This window comes from Adiantum capillus-veneris, chromosome 2 (genome assembly GCF_014529385.1).
Source record: "Adiantum capillus-veneris isolate H3 chromosome 2, ASM1452938v2, whole genome shotgun sequence".
NCBI classification, from domain to species: domain Eukaryota; kingdom Viridiplantae; phylum Streptophyta; class Polypodiopsida; order Polypodiales; family Pteridaceae; genus Adiantum; species Adiantum capillus-veneris.
Genome location: NC_140932.1, coordinates 80,147,023 through 80,163,028, shown reverse-complemented (window position 1 = coordinate 80,163,028; position 16,006 = coordinate 80,147,023). Strand labels below are relative to the sequence as shown.

Genomic DNA, 16,006 nt, shown 5'->3' with positions numbered 1-16,006 from the left:
ATCTTTCCAACTCCCTGAACAGAATAAGAGGCATTGTTGGCACAAGTGACTGAATTCCCATGAGGGACAGACTCGAGAGAGGTGAACAATTCACGATGTGAGGTAATGTGCTTTGTAGCACCAGTGTCAAAATACCACACATGTGAATCTATAGCAACTGACAAGCATGCATCATGGACAACAGGATTGTAAGTGCACTATGTGCTAAAAGACCATTCTACATCAAAATCAACATTACAGTCTCCTTTTACAGAAGACTCAACAATGGATGCATTTGTAGTGGAACCAGCATTTGCAATGGAACCACCCCCTTTCTTCTTAGCCTCTTTTGCCTAAACTTAGGAAACTGCTTTATCAAGTGATCATTAGCTTTACAATAATGGCAACGCATCTTGTTTTTGCCCTTATCACCATAATTGCCAGACGAAGTGCTGCCAGCAAAAGCATTGGGAACAAAAGTTTTGCCACTCGCAGCAAAACCATAAGAAGTGGCTGCATTGTTGTTACCACCCTTTCTTTGAGAAGCAATAAAAGCCTGTTCAACTGCACGATGTCTAGTCCTGTTTTTTCTGGAAAGTGACTCTTGCAACAGCAATGTGCATAATGCATCAAACTTGACAACTTCTGGATTTACTTGGGTCATAAGTCTCCAAGTACTAGCAAAAGTCTGGTAAGAATCTGGTAAGGCATCAAGAACAATCTGCACAAGGGAACTGTCTGAAATGACTTCACCTGTAGAAATAAGTTGCTCATTGATATCCTTGACACTAGCAAGGAAAGTGTCCCTATCATCTTGTCATGCATAATCTTCAACTCCAGCTCTTTACGCAGCAAAGCAATTTTAGCCTCATTGCGACTTGCATAAAGACTAGCCAGAATATCCCAAGCCTGTTTTGCAGATTTTTCTAAACAGATGTGAGGAACAATGGTGCGCTTCACAAACAACACAACCAATGCATGAGCCTGCGCATCCTTTACATCCCAACGAGCTTGTTCTACCGTAGGCAAAACAACTCTAATAGCAGCAATCCTTGCAGCAAGACCTACAACATCCTCAACATCACCTACATCCTTAGAACCAGGACGTATATCAATGTCCTGCACAATATTCGAGACGCCCTCTGACACAAGAACGTGTTGCATCATATAAGCCCACATAGGGTAATTGTCCCCATTCAACCTGTCCTCAGCAGCAAACATCTTGAAGACATTTGTGTTGTTGTCAGCCATGGTGAATGCTGCACCTGATGTGAAAACTGCCTGAAAATAGGAGAAACGGAGCGGGAACAACACGTGCTATATAGCACAAACTGTAGAAGACTGTAAGGCACGTGTTATGTAGAAATCAACACTGACAGAAATTCTGCACAAAATGACGAAATTGGCTGTGTAAACCTGTCTCTAGTGGAAACGGAGGCCGAAATGAGCCCGAAAAGACCTGCTACTAACGCTCGCCAAACCTCACCGTAATCGGAGAAAGTGAGTAGGCGTCTGCTGGAGCAGCTGGCGACTAAGCCCGGGAGGACGTAACCTGCTCTGATACCAATTGTTGGAATTAGGGTTGCAGAGAAATGCACATAGCTTAGAGAAGACAAAGGAAGCTCACGGCACACAATAGAGAGTGTGTTACTTAGTGTGCAATGGAAAGATAGATAGCCCTAGAGTGATGGGCATATATATCAATGCTCGGGGGAAAAACCTCCTACAGAGGGAAAAAATGCCCCGGTGGTCCTAGTGTGTTCACACACATCACTACCACATGTATATGGTAACAAGAAGAAGCCATCAATCATGCCCAAAGATATAATGATGACCAAGAGAGGAAAGGAAATGTTCCCTACAGTAAGACTATTTTTGCTAAGAGCAATGTGGCTAAGAGCCAATGGCGAGACAGATCTCCCACACGTTCCAAGAGGAATAAGGACAATCTACCTCTCCACGCCCACAAGAGGCTAAGAAGCCTAAGCACTCACAAGATACTCCACGTGGGTCTCTCAACACTGCTGATTTTGAGCGTGCGAAGAAACACAAATTGTGTTTTAGATGTCTTTCGGACCAACATAACGAGAAAGACTGTCCTCTTTTGCAAGGCAAAGAAAAGGCCATGCACACGATGCAGATGTAGAGGTTCTTCATATGGAAGAAAAGCACAAGTGTTGTGTGTCTGGTTCAATGTGGCAGCCCACCTTTGGCCCCCATAATTTGATTCGCATGCATGGCACTATTAACGGACAACGTGTTCTTATTTTAGTGGATGATGGTGCAACTCATAACTTCTTGAACTATAAGCTAGTCAAGAAATTGAAGCTTACACAGACTCCCTGATCTCACAAGTATGTGGTGGAGCAGATGTCTGGGAATGATAAAGATGTATGGGACACGGTAGTTCAAGGGGTTGAGCTTATTGTTCAAGATCATACGATGACTCTTGACTTCCAAGTTATGAACATGGACCGTACTGATATAGTTTTAGGACGGGAGTGGCTGCATGGTTTAGGAAACACATTGCACACAAGTTATAAACACAACTCCTTATCCTTTATGGCCAATGGTAAACATGTGCTTTTGCTTGGTGAGAAAAATATACCATCTGCACCTCTTATATGTACAGCCGAGCTTTCTATTTTACAGAAAGAAGATTTAATAGATGAAGTCTTTTTGTGTTACTGCTTGTCTCCAAGTCTTGTGAATTCTCAAGAGCAAAGTGCGGTGAATTCTAGTAATGGTATGCAATGAATTCTACTGATAAACAAAGCGTTAACAAATCTAACGAGCAAAGTGCTCTCAAGTTTAATTCTATAGAGCAACGTGCAACTGTTGTAAAACAAACATTACAGAATTACAAGATTCTCCATCCCAGCATAACTCTAGTTTACTTTCTCCTTTTGCATGGCAAAAATTGACTCACTTACTCATGGAGTATAGTGATGTGTTCTCGAGTGATTTACCATCGGGTTTACCCCCTACACGTGATGTGCATCATGATATAGATGTCTTGCCAGGCACTAAACCGGTGAGTAAACCACCTTATTGTATGAGTGCTAAAGAAGCCAAGGAGGTTGAGAGTCAGTTGGTTGACTACCTCGCTCGTGGTTTCATTAGACCTAGCGCTTTGCCTTGGGCATCACCAATTCTATTGGTAAAAAAGAAAGTTGGTACTATGCGCATGTGCGTAGATTATTGCGGATTAAATGCGATAACCATCAAGAACAAGTATCCTCTGCCTCAAGTGGATGAGTTGTTTGATCAACTCCATGGGGCAAGATACTATACAAAGATAGATCTTCGTTCAAGGTACCACTAGGTACGTATCCTACGGCAAGATATCTCCAAAACTGCCTTTAGAACACGGTTCGGGCATTTTGAATTTTTGGTTATGCCTTTTGGTCTAACCAATGCTCCAGCTACATTTATGAAACTCATGGATAGTGTCTTACGTCCCTATCTTGGAAAATTTGTTGTGGTTTTCCTTGATGACATTCTCATTTACAGTAAGACTGAAGATGAATACATAGAACACTTACGGTTAGTGTTTGAACAGCTACGAGCTCACACACTGTATGCTAAGCAAAGCAAGTGCGATTTCTTTAAAACAGAGATATATCACCTCGGTCATGTGATCTCTTATTTTGGCATCAAGATGGACACTGACAAGGTCGCTGCCATTCTTCAATGGCCACATCCCAACACATTTGAGGAGCTTCAAATATTTTTAAGCATGGCTGGATTTTATCGACAGTATATCCGCGACTATGCCAAAATCATTGTTCCTATGACGGATCACCTTAAAGAAAAAGGTAAGACCTTTTCTTGGGAAGAAGCCCAAAAACGCAGTTTCGAACAACTCAAGGTAGCTATAGCCACTGCTCCATCCTAGCAATCGTCGACCCACTTAAGCCGTTTGTGGTAGAGACTGATGCTAGTGACAAAGCCATCGGTGCGGTACCTCTCCAAGAGGAAAGACCTATAGCCTTTGAAAGTAAAAAGTTAGATAGAGCTCAACAGAATTATTCTGTTTGTGAGAAAGAGCTCTATGCCATAATTCACACTTTACGAAAGTGGCGACACTATTTACATGGTGCAGTTTGAAGTAGTTTTTGACCATGAGAGTATCAAATAGTTTACTACTCAAACAGACTTGAAGGGCCATAAAGTTAGATGGGCAGAAATCCTTCAAGATTATGATTGTAAGCTACGATATCGCAAGGGGCGATATAACGTAGTAGTAGATGCACTAAGTCGGATGCCTCATATTAATTCACTTGCTTTCACGGAAATAAAGAGTGGAGTTTTGGAGTCATTAGTGGCAAGTGTGCACAAGATCAATCATATGCTAAAGTGTGGAGTGCAGTTTTAAAAAGGGATCCCTCACACTCACATGTCTCTAAACAACATGTCTCTGCACGCGCTGATAGAAACTCCAACACATAGAGCTCTACCCCTACTTAGGAAGAGCTTAAGATATGGAAGAATTTTTCCATTGATGATGGCTACTTACTCCACAAAGGTAGAGTATGTGTGCCAAAGGACTCAAACACTAGGTGCCAAATCTTATTATTTGAGTGTCACGATAGTCCAAGTGCTGGTCATCCAGGTATTCGTAAGACGTATGCCTTAGTTCAACGGCAATTTTATTGGCCGGACTTACATCATGATGTTCAAGAGTACGTACTAAACCGCCAACAATGCCAAGTTAATAAGGCAGAGCGCCTCAAGGTAGGTAGCCTTTTACATCCTTAGAGATTCCACAAGGTAAGTGGGAGAGTATCTCTATGGATTTTGTAGTAGGACTACCTACTACAAATCGTGGCCATGATGCCATTTGGGTAATTGTAGACCGTCTCACAAAGATGGGTCGATTCATTCCCACTAAGACTACGATTAAGACACCGAAATTAGCACGTCTATTTGTAGAGCATATATATAAACTCTACGGTCTTCCAGCTAGTATCATTGGTGACAGAGATCGAAAGTTCAATAATCACTTCTGGAGAGCTGTGTTCCAAAAGTTGGAAACTAAACTTAATCTAAGTACGACTGATCATCCAGAAACAGATGGTCAAATAGAAAGAGTTAATCAAGTGCTAGAGGATATGCTATGAGCGTAAGTTAGCAAGAAGAAAACCAATTGGGAAGACTACTTACCTATATTGGAATTTGCTTATAATAGTTCAAAGCATGTGACTGCAGGGTTTAGTCCATTTATGCTTTTATATGGATTTCAACCTAGATCACCCGTTATGGTGGGGTTGGCTAAGGAGAAGATACAGCAAGCGAAAGATTTTCTCCAAGACCATTTTGACATGCTTCGAGTTGCTCGACAAAATGTTCAGCAAGCTCAAGATCGATATAAGAAGTACGCAGATGAGCATCATCGTCTTGCTACTTTCGAAGAAAGAGACAAGGTTTTCCTCAAAGTTCTGGAGCATTCAGAAAGTCTGAAGACGAAAAAAGTTGCTAAAATTTCACCACGCTATTGTGGACCGTTTACCATTATCAAACGTATAGGTCAAGTGGCCTATAAGTTAGCTCTCCCAGAGCACTCACGAGTTCATCCTATTTTTCATGTTAGCCGTTTACGAAAACAGCTAGGACAAAATGATAACGTCATTGACACAGGTGTGTTAGTTGACCTTATCGAACCGCCAAGCATTCCTCATGAGCCCGAAAAGATTTTGGATTCTCATGGGCTTCGCACCAGACAACATGTCAGACAACAGGTGTTGGTAAAATGGCTAGATAGACCTAAAGAAGGTTCTACATGGGATAATGTCTCCGCACTTAAGAAATGTTTTCCTACATTTGTTTTCGAGGACGAAAACGATTCTCCAAAGGGGGGGGGGGGGGTAATGTAAGGACATGGGTCCTATGGGCAAGGTCACCGGCACGGCCGGACAATGTGTACGCTAGGGGGAGGCTATAAGATAGCAGGGTTGGGTGGAGACTAGCACACGCATTACCACCGCCCTTTCACTCTCTCTCTCTCTCTCTCCCACAAAAATATCCATAGCTACTATGTATTTTGATAGAAGACTAGGAAAAATAGAGCTTCTAATTCCCCGTTTTGTGAGGTCTTAAGTCTTCACAGAGCGCGACTGTAACATTTAATGGCCTAATAACTTGTGTGTAGCGGAAATGAGCATGAACATAGTGGGCATTTCATTGGAATAGATTCCTAATGAGAATTACAAGAGTGCTTGGGTGGAGAGAGCAACAAAAAGCATAACACCTAGTTAGATAGCATCGACAATACTTTCAAAAGAGAGAGAAATTAAGCTAATGACAACAGTTGAGGACCGGATTTTTATGGAGCCGGTCCCCCCTCCAAAAGGCTTTGTATTATGGTTTCTCCCATCAAGAGAGACATTGTACAATACAATTCTTTGTGTTCCTTCAAGACTAGCTAGTGCAATGAAGATGAAAGCTTCATGCACTAAGCAAAACACTTAGCAAACACAACTTGAATTATCCCCGTTCTCAGACCCAAGACCTCACACACCTTCGAAGATGGTGAGAGCTAGCAGGGTATGAGAGTAGATTGAGAGGAAGAAGGAGTATCTTACGAGAAAGATGTACATCTCCTCACATAATCACTCATATTAGCATAGATTTAGCTTAGTAATTAGCTTGGTAGAGGAGATGAGCATGCATTGAAGCTTGGCTCTTGGTTGGATTTGCATCCACATGCCAAGAGTGTGTTGATGTAGGCTTCTATCTCACAAGCTTGGAGTAGGTGATGAGCTCTCCATTAAAGCCTGGGAAGAGATAGTCTTCTCTTTCTTCACACATGAGATTGTGTGAGTGTGTGTGTGATAATGATTTGCAAAAATCAGCCCCCCCTCTCTCTCTCTCTTGGGCGAGCCCTCTTGCTATTTGCTCTTGCTCCAGCCTCATTGGCCCTCCCCAAGTCAAGCCAATGACCATTAAGTAGCATAAGTGATAGCCTTCTGACATGTGTCCCCCTTTCCCCTTTTGTGAGAGCTTTAGGTATTTAAATAATTAAACTAAACTCTCATTGGACCCCTTTGCCTCCTGGCCAATAGGAATCAGGCAAGCCATTGGGCTCCTGAATGCTCATTGGACCCCTTGGGAGACTGCCCAATAGTCTTCTAGGAGACTTAATTCTCATTGGTTTCTTTTATTAAATGTTTTTAAATTAATTAAACTAGATTTACTCTAGCTTAATTCTCATTGGTCCACTTCAAGGGTCATCCAATAGAAACTGGGCACACCTTGTGGGCATCTGGCCTAGGGAGCTGACATGTGTCCCTCATTCCCTTTTGTGTAAAGGGAGCCTCTGTGTGTGTGTGTGTGTGGCTTTCTCTCTCATCCCCTAGAAGAAGGGCTCGCTCCCTCCCATGTAGGGATATGCATTGACTTTGGAGAGCACACAAAGCATCCAATTCCCCCTAAGCTTTAACCCTTTGGACACAATCTTTGAACTTTGGAACCTTAGCATTTTGGAAGTCTTAATGGGCTGAACCTTAGGGTCTTTTTAGCCCATTGTTGCACACGGCTCTTTTGCAGATGGCCCCCCCTTTGGATCCCTATTTTCCCTCCTTTGGATCCCTACTGTGGCCGGTCTGCTAGCTTAACCAATATTCTAGCTTTTTCTCCCCTGGTACTTCCCCACATTAAATGATCAGTTTAATATGAGAAAATCATTTAGGAGAATTAGATATTGATTATTATGATAGCGACACCCACATGCTTGACATATTCATGGTTTGTTTCTAGATATAGTTATAATAACTCTATGGATAATGGAAAGTCCTTTTGAGGGGTGGGGGGGGAATATGAAGGGGATCATGGTGAATGGAGATGCGTTCATCGACGGGGATATTCATTCAAATGGAGCTTTTGCCCCCAAGTCTTCCACATTATTTGTAGATTTACGAGAAAGGAATACCACATTGGTATGATGGATACCAAGGCTTGGAGATGAGGTCATAGTGACAATGTTATACACATGAAAGATTACGGGGCATATATGCTCATGGACCAATACCATAGAGTGAGCTCATCAACCTAGGGTTAGTGACATTTCTATTGATCATTTATAACCACCTCATTTTTTTGAGTCTTAGATTGACAAGTATTTATGAGATACACATCTTATTATATGCTTCGAGATGCATCCTTGCTCGGGGATGTCTTTCATGCTCATGATGCATGTCTTCCTTGAACATGGAAGGCCATCTATAAATTTGCTACTATAGGTTTTGCGATGGCCTTTGCCTATTGATCTTCAAGGCCATCCATCTAATGGCCTCTTTTGCTTGTTTGTCTTCGATACATTGAGGACAAGGCCTCTTTGTTGCACAAGACCTGCATGTGTAAGTTCATTCAGGTGTAAAAGTAATGTCCAACATAGCCAATATGATTGGTCCTATGGTAACGACTCGATCTCTATGTCTAGAGTATGAGTATGTTTGATATGCCTTAGCAATCCTTCTTTTTTGAAGGAGCATTACAGATAGTTAGGGTCAACGACTTTGTATTGAATAGAATATTGATTGACTATCGATAGCATAGACTTCCAAGAGCACCTCTATGTACAATTCATGGACATGGATTTTATATCTTCCCATGTTCTTGTGTTGGATGCTATTCAAGGTTTAAATACGATAGTCTATGATTATCACAATGGATGACTGTCATTCATATTTGATAATTTGTATTATTATCTTGGATTCTATTTGTTATCTATACTAGTGATTCTAAAAAATAATTATCTTGGATTATTATTTTGGATTCTGTTTGTTATCTATATTGCTGTTGGTACAAGTGATTCTAAAAAACGCAAGGTAGATTTCTACGTCTTGAGAAGCGTATCCAACGATCAATGTTTTTGTAAATCTTTTCCATTTTCTTAAAGTATGTTGGTAGATTAATACAAATTTTCTCATCGAGTGCATAATGTGCACTATCTTATGCATGCATTTGTGATTACAAGAATGATGTACTCCTACCTCCCCATTGCATCTTGCTTTCCATCAAAGTACATGGGAATCTTTTGTAAAAATGATATGACCAAATACGACCAAACAACAATGACGATATGGGTGATTCTTTTGATGGCTGGTTTGAATTTAATGGAGAGTGTGAATGTAGCAAGGATAATTATCTTTAAGCTAAAGCTCTCAAAATATCTATTAAAGTTTGGTGCTGATGCAACTAAGCATTGGTAGCAACGCTTGCATTGTAGACTGTAGCACTTTTTGTCGTAGCGCCAAGGAAAGGCCAACACTAATTTTTGTCATGTTTTCGTTGAGTGTGGTCGGTGTTAATGACATAGAGTAAAACCTTCAACTTAACGACAACAGGAATGGCAATCGATGGCACTCGTTGCATGAAAGAGCAAATGACTTGTTTGAGGGCTCAAACGAAAGCCCATGCCATAAGATAGGAGAGGATGGTGACGTTTTTGCATTCCAATTGCTTTAGAGGAAAAGCGACAACGGTCTTTGATCCATCGTGTAAAAGAAAAGGGCCTAGAAGCAGACACAAGTCCCGAATCAAAGGGCAACAATTTATCTAGACCAATCTACATCCCACTACATTGTGTCCCAATGTACCCTGTCATTAAATAGACAAGGCTAGAATGCAAACAATACAGTTCTGGCCCCTGGGTATAGTCCAAGCGTCAACGATGAGAATAAACTCATCAAAGGAAGTATATTGTTGAGGACTTGAGCCCCAATTGAGGTTCGGAATGTGAGAATGGATAACAGCAGGTAATGGGGGGCGCGTCGGGTGACATTTAGACTAGAGAGAATAGCAGCTTTATTTTCGCTAGATCCGAAGGAAGCCCTCGCTGCTCACACACACGTCAAAGCAGAGCTCGACGGGCAAGAGTGGGGAGGAAAGGAGGAACAGGGTCATCACGCGCACGCGCGCGCGCGCACACACACACAACACACACTCTGTGATGTTGAGCTCGAAAGACACCCTTCTCAACAACCATTTTCGACTTTGAATTCTCCAGCTGTGTTCCCACATTTTCCCCTCTGTTTGCAACTGGAAGCAGCCCGGATCATCCCGAGCTCGTTTCAGGAGTGCCATCTGCCCGCTTCTCTCCAGATCCCATGCATGCAGTTGCACAGCAACTCCCATCATCAAAGATTTTGGGGTACCAACGGACATTTAGAGAAGTTCATGTCTGATCTTGTGGGTGATCAGTGCTGTACAGCCACTAGCCGTACCCGTTTCAGTAATGTGGGTGATGAGCTGCATGCACCATCGGTTTATACATATTGTGTAAGCTCCAAATTCCCTTTGTGATACTTTTCCTTATGACAATGTGGTGCAGGTGTTAGGTGGGTTGTGAGGCTTGTCATGCTGCAGATGTTGGATCTGATGCAGGTATGTCTCCTCCCAACATGACAATAAGTCTCGCTTTGCTTCCATGTATTGCTCATTATGTGTCATTTTTTGTCCTGATCTGTAATTTCTGTGTCACAGGATTTTTATTTATGAGGTGCAGTGGCATGCTTTTTGAAAGACGATGTCAAGGGCTTCATTTGGGATGCATAAGTTGGAGTTCACCACTAACCATTATGTGTATGGGTGACGGGGTTTTTGATTTGATCAGGTGCGACTATATTGATCAAAGACTTCCTATCTTTCATTGTTTTTCTGAGATTTACACCTGTGTAAGGTATGCTAGAGACCTTTAGAGAACATGGTTTGAGATTTTTGGCAGTTTGCGGTGACATGGTTTCTGCCGCTTTGCAGATGAACTGTACGTGAAACCAAGAAGCTCTTTGTACATAATAACAATTAGGGATGATCAAACAGATCTTAAACAGGTTTCCCCGAAGCAAAGCTTCAAAAAGGGATGGTAGTGAAAATGGGCCTGTCCCTCAGGGTCATGACACCAGTAACAGCAATGCCAGTGGCAACAACGGTGCAAATAGTAAAGAGGCTTTTGTCACAACGCACCAGCCGACGTTACCATTGCGCCCTTTAGCTGTAAGTGCTCGTATTCCAAATGGGACGGTTAAGACAGCCCCTGTCCCTCTTGGTGTAGGTGTGTTTAATACCATTATTGAGCCTCTCCCTCTGTTCAGAGATGTTCCCAGCTCCGAGAGGCCCAGTCTCTTTATCACCAAGCTTAACCTGTGCTCCACAGTCTTTGACTTTAGCAACGCCACCAAGAATGTGAAGGAGAAGGAAATCAAGAGGCAAACTCTTTTGGAGCTTGTGGATTTTATTGGCACCACCAACATACAGTTCTCTGAACTTATAATAGAGGAAATTGCAAAGATGGTTGCGGCAAATTTGTTCCGCGCACTGTCACCGTTGATACATGAGAATGCCTGCGTTGAGACATTTGACATGGAAGAGGAAGAACCTTCCATGGAGCCAGCATGGTCACATCTGCAGGTTGTGTACGATTTTTTTCTTCGCTTCATTATGTCAGCGGAGATGGATGCTAAAATAGCAAAGCGGTACATTGACCATACTTTTGTGCTCAAGCTTCTGGATCTTTTCGATTCAGTAGATTCAAGGGAGAGGGAATATCTCAAAACCATACTTCACCGTATTTATGGGAAGTTTATGGTGCACCGTCCTTTCATCCGGAAAGCAATAAACAATATCTTCTATCGTTTCATCTTTGAGACAGAGAGACATAATGGGATTGCAGAGCTGCTGGAGATCCTTGGTAGCATTATCAATGGATTTGCTCTTCCTCTCAAAGAAGAACATAAGCTTTTTCTTGTGCGTGCTTTGATGCCGCTTCACAAGGCCAAATGTGTCAGTATGTATCATCGACAACTTTCTCACTGCGTAGTCCAATTTGTGGAAAAGGATCTGAAGCTTGCAGACACTATAATAAGAGGATTATTGAAGTATTGGCCACTTACAAACAGCCACAAAGAGGTGTTGTTTTTAAGTGAACTAGAAGAGGTTCTCGAAGCAACTCAACCTGCAGAGTTCCAACGATGTATGGTTCCTCTTTTCCGACAAGTGGGGAGATGCGTCAACAGTTTGCATTTTCAGGTGAGTCCTTGACGTCAGAGTAGGAATTAAGATGCATTTTTTAATTCCCTTTCTTTGGAGGAGGTTCTTTAGAACATGTGGTCTCATTACAATTTGTTTTGTCTGCCTGAGCTCAGAAAGAAAACAAAATGTGTAATGCTGCACAGAAAGTTGAAGGTTTGGTACTGTGCTTTCTCTCTATGAAAATCCATCACAGGATTTTGTACAAGGATCCGAAAATTGAGAAACATTTAAAAATGTTCCTGCGAAAGATGAGGTTGTGTGAGGCTTGTTATTGAGGTGATCAAGTAGTGAGTGATCTTTGTTTCGATGTATGCTTTTCGGCACTCAAACCTGCCTGTGTGTGTGTTGTGGGGGGGGGGGGGGGGGGGGGGATACTTAGTTCGGCATCAATAGTGGGAGCATACATTGATACCTAGTTCTGCACCCATGTAAGAGCTTAATAGCATGCTTCCTGGCTAGCTCTGTGAGTTGATTGTCACATTGGGAACGTTATTATAGGGTCTGTCTGTTTGTTCCCCCCGCCCCCCCCACTCACCTTCCCCCTTTCCCTCCCCCAGAAAGAAGCAACACCCCACACCCACATCATGGTAGAAGATAATCTCAGCAGGATGCCATGGGACTCTCATCTGTGGCTACCTGGGTTTGAATCCTTTTCACAAGTGACCACCTATGATTTTCCTATGTACGAGGTGGAACTCGGTAAAGACTTGCTTTGGCAGGCAAACACAAGCCTCAGGCAGAATGGAAAAGAGAAAGAAGAGTGTGAACCAGAAATGCCAATCATGGGCCAAGTGTCTCAAGCGAGGTGGATGAAAAGGTGCATGAAAGTGACAAAAGTAAATGCCTAAGTGAGGAGGATGGTTTCTTTTAGGCTGAGTGAGGAGGGTTGCTTGTTGCTCCGTCATTTCGGACTTTAATGGGTGGTGGGGATTCTAAGAGCATTAATATGTGCAGCATCTGAAGGATGCTGTCTGTTTAAACCTTGAGCTGGCCGTGCCTGTGTTCAGCATGGTTAGTTTTTTAGTTAAGGCATTTTTTGCACTGGCTGTACTTGCTGAAGCATTCGGTTTCCAGGGCCATTCCAATTTCCTTGAGCCCTATATTTATTACAATTGGGTGTTAATGTCTTTACAACTGTTTGCATGAAATGTGCTGAAAAGATTGTTTCTGAATTTAGCATATTCTTTAAACAAAAACATTAGCAGAACAGGGAATACCACCATATACTTTAACTTGTTTTGAGGGGTAGCGCACAACAGGTGCACAACTAATATATGTAACAACCTTGATCTGTTTTGCTGTGAAAGGAGTGTACACAAAGATGCAAACAAAACACTTAAATATAAACATGTGTCTATCCATTTATTTCTTACAAAGATGTGCATAAATTACATGTGGAAGCAAATGTATGTTAGTTTAGTACCAGTGGCATGAATGTTTCGTGGTTTCATCTGTTTCGAGGTTTTGAAGTGTTTCGGGGCAAGGCAAGAAAAAAGTGAAACGGGTTTCGTAATAATAAGTATGTGTACACACACACATGTACATGTATGTGTGTATGTATAAAGTGCACACTCAAATCTATATTCATAAGCGCGCGCGCACACACACACATACACATACACACTTTTATATTCAATTCTTTCTACACATGCACACACTTTCAAACAGTCATAAACCTATTTACAATTAGAGAGACAAAAGAAGAAAGAGCTAGAAAGATTGATTGCCCACTGTTTTGGAAGATTGAAGAAGAAAAAAGCAAACATTAATTTTCTCACATGAGAAAACACCCAAAATCTCTTCTCTCATTTGTGTCTACAAAAACTCTATATTTTTGTACTCTCAAAACTAGTTGAATACGAAGCTCTTGGAACAAAGGTGAAAACCTTCAAGTTTCAATTGTTTCAAGAAGTTTGGCCGAAATGTTTCGGGGTTTCGGAGCTGCGAAACGCGTTACCTGAAACAAGTTTTGCGTTTCGGTCGTTTCGCCGAAACATGCAAAATGTTTTGCATGTTTCAGAGCGGCGAAATGTGTTTCAATGTCACACTGTTTGGAACTTTGGTACACAATTCTTAAGTTACTGCTAAAGGTTGTAAATTACTTTGATGATTGGACTCTCAAGGATCGTGGTTCAAATTTGAACCTTAGAGCCAAGTCCCACTTGTTGTAGTCAGATATGTGGTATCAGCTAAAACTCACAGAATATTGGTCATCCAGCTTCAATTTGAATTTGCACTAATAAAGTCACTAATACGTCGTTTCCTGGTATTTAGAGGTTATCCTTGTGAGTAACCAAAGCAATTTCAAAATGAGCTCTGGCTCTACAGTCACCTTCTACATATGGATTTAGTATGTCTACCTAAATCTAGTAATCATGCTTTCCTCTCAAACTGAGTATGACCACGAAGCAACAGTATTATGTCATAAAACGACTAATATTGTTGATGTGCAGAGAGACTTGGCTCTAAGCCTTGTACGGTTTAAGTCATGTAGTACTCCTTTTTTGCCACATGTTTGGAGCCAGGTCTTAAATGTGCATTTTTCTGATTATAACAGGTTGCTGAGCGAGCATTGTTTTTATGGAACAATGATCACATAGTCAACCTTGTGGTGCAAAACAGAGCAGTACTTCTACCGATTATTTACCCTGCTCTTGCAAAGAACACCAAAAGTCACTGGAATCTGGCTGTTCATGGTCTAACTTTGAATGCAAGGAAGATGTTTTTGGAGATGGACCAAGAGCTGTTTCAAGAGTGTAAGCGTAGGTTTGAGGAGGAAGAGGCCAATGCGGATAGTTTACACGACAAGCGGAAATTATTATGGGATCGGTTGGAAGCCATGGCGTCATCTGGGGACACAACAAAGTGAGGTTTTTGACCTGCTTTTCTGTGTTGTATATTTTTTTCTTGAACAAAGGTCGTTCCCTTAAATGTCTCATGATGTGGGGTGGTGTTGTCGTTTGGAAAGGAGAGCAATTAATCAAGAAGCTTACCAAAACTCACCCCTAAAAGAGGTTGAGCTGTGTGGGGAAAAACAGTTTTTTAGTCCCGCCTCGGAGTTGTGAGTCATTCGAGATTTCTGCAGTTTTGGTTTTCAGGACCTTGTTACTGCTTTCTTTTCTGGGGTTGAGAAAAAGGGTAGATCATTGTCATATATGATCGAATGGTTTTCATGAGGAGGAGAACATCATGTTCCTTATGATGGTATTGTCTTAGTTTTGTATCATGTCTCTTGTCTGGGTTGATTCCTTGGGTCCGGTTTTACTATGGAATGCTGTAGAGGGATGCCTTTTGTCACTGGCAAGGTGACAATAAGGGCCCACATTTAGAGAATCTAGTGCAGGGATCCGATTGGGCCCAAAAACCTGACTGTTTAGCCTTACAGGGACTACATGGATTTTTTGGGTGCACAAGAATTGGTGTGGTATCTGATGTTTACCAACCAGCACGAATGCTGTTTAGGAGTGTACTCCAAGAGGGTGTGTAGTGGATTGTTAATATATTCCTTTTTTTGATCTCGTTCGGTTGGTTTAGCTGGACCATGATGTTCGATCTTTTGTTAATGCACATGGTTTAGCAATTCAAAATTACTGAGTGGGATCATGAAAATGTTGTCAAATCTTTTAAGGACGTATGATGATTTGTCAAAGGGATAGTTGTCTTATTTGCGAGGTGATTTTCCCTGTTATCAGCTTCCATGATGTTTTGCATAGTTTCCCTGGTTTGTCTTGCAAATGCATGTCCACCGCATTTTGGGCAATGAAGGTGAAAGATTATCCAGCTAAATATGCTATATGTTACAGGTTTGGTGTGCTTGTTTTTGGATCTTTGGTGTTTGAATGGTTAGAACGAATTGCCACGATGTAATCAAAAAGTCCTGGTATATGCGAAATTAATGTTGTAGATGTAGCTCAAAATGTCAAAGGAGGGCTGAGGACAAAAGTGTGATTGCATTTTACCACACTGTTAAGGTGACAAGTGTGTGTTGTTGTTGCAT

At 41.8% G+C, this 16,006-nt stretch overlaps 1 protein-coding gene across 2 annotated transcripts; it reads left to right on the top strand.

The window, feature by feature from the left end:
* Positions 1 to 9,690: 9,690 nt before the first annotated feature.
* LOC147463055 (serine/threonine protein phosphatase 2A 59 kDa regulatory subunit B' eta isoform-like) lies at positions 9,691 to 15,528 on the top strand. 2 transcript variants are annotated; one of them, XM_086486853.1, is made up of 5 exons: positions 9,691 to 10,218; positions 10,313 to 10,365; positions 10,465 to 10,594; positions 10,738 to 12,006; positions 14,567 to 15,528. In XM_086486853.1, the coding sequence occupies exons 4-5, from the start codon at positions 10,789 to 10,791 to the stop codon at positions 14,876 to 14,878; spliced, it is 1,530 nt and encodes a 509-aa protein (XP_086342979.1). In that variant the 5' UTR covers positions 9,691 to 10,218; positions 10,313 to 10,365; positions 10,465 to 10,594; positions 10,738 to 10,788; the 3' UTR covers positions 14,879 to 15,528. The 2 variants fall into 2 exon arrangements, with proteins under 2 accessions (XP_086342979.1, XP_086342987.1); XM_086486861.1 differs by having other exon boundaries at positions 10,465 to 10,660.
* Positions 15,529 to 16,006: the final 478 nt, after the last annotated feature.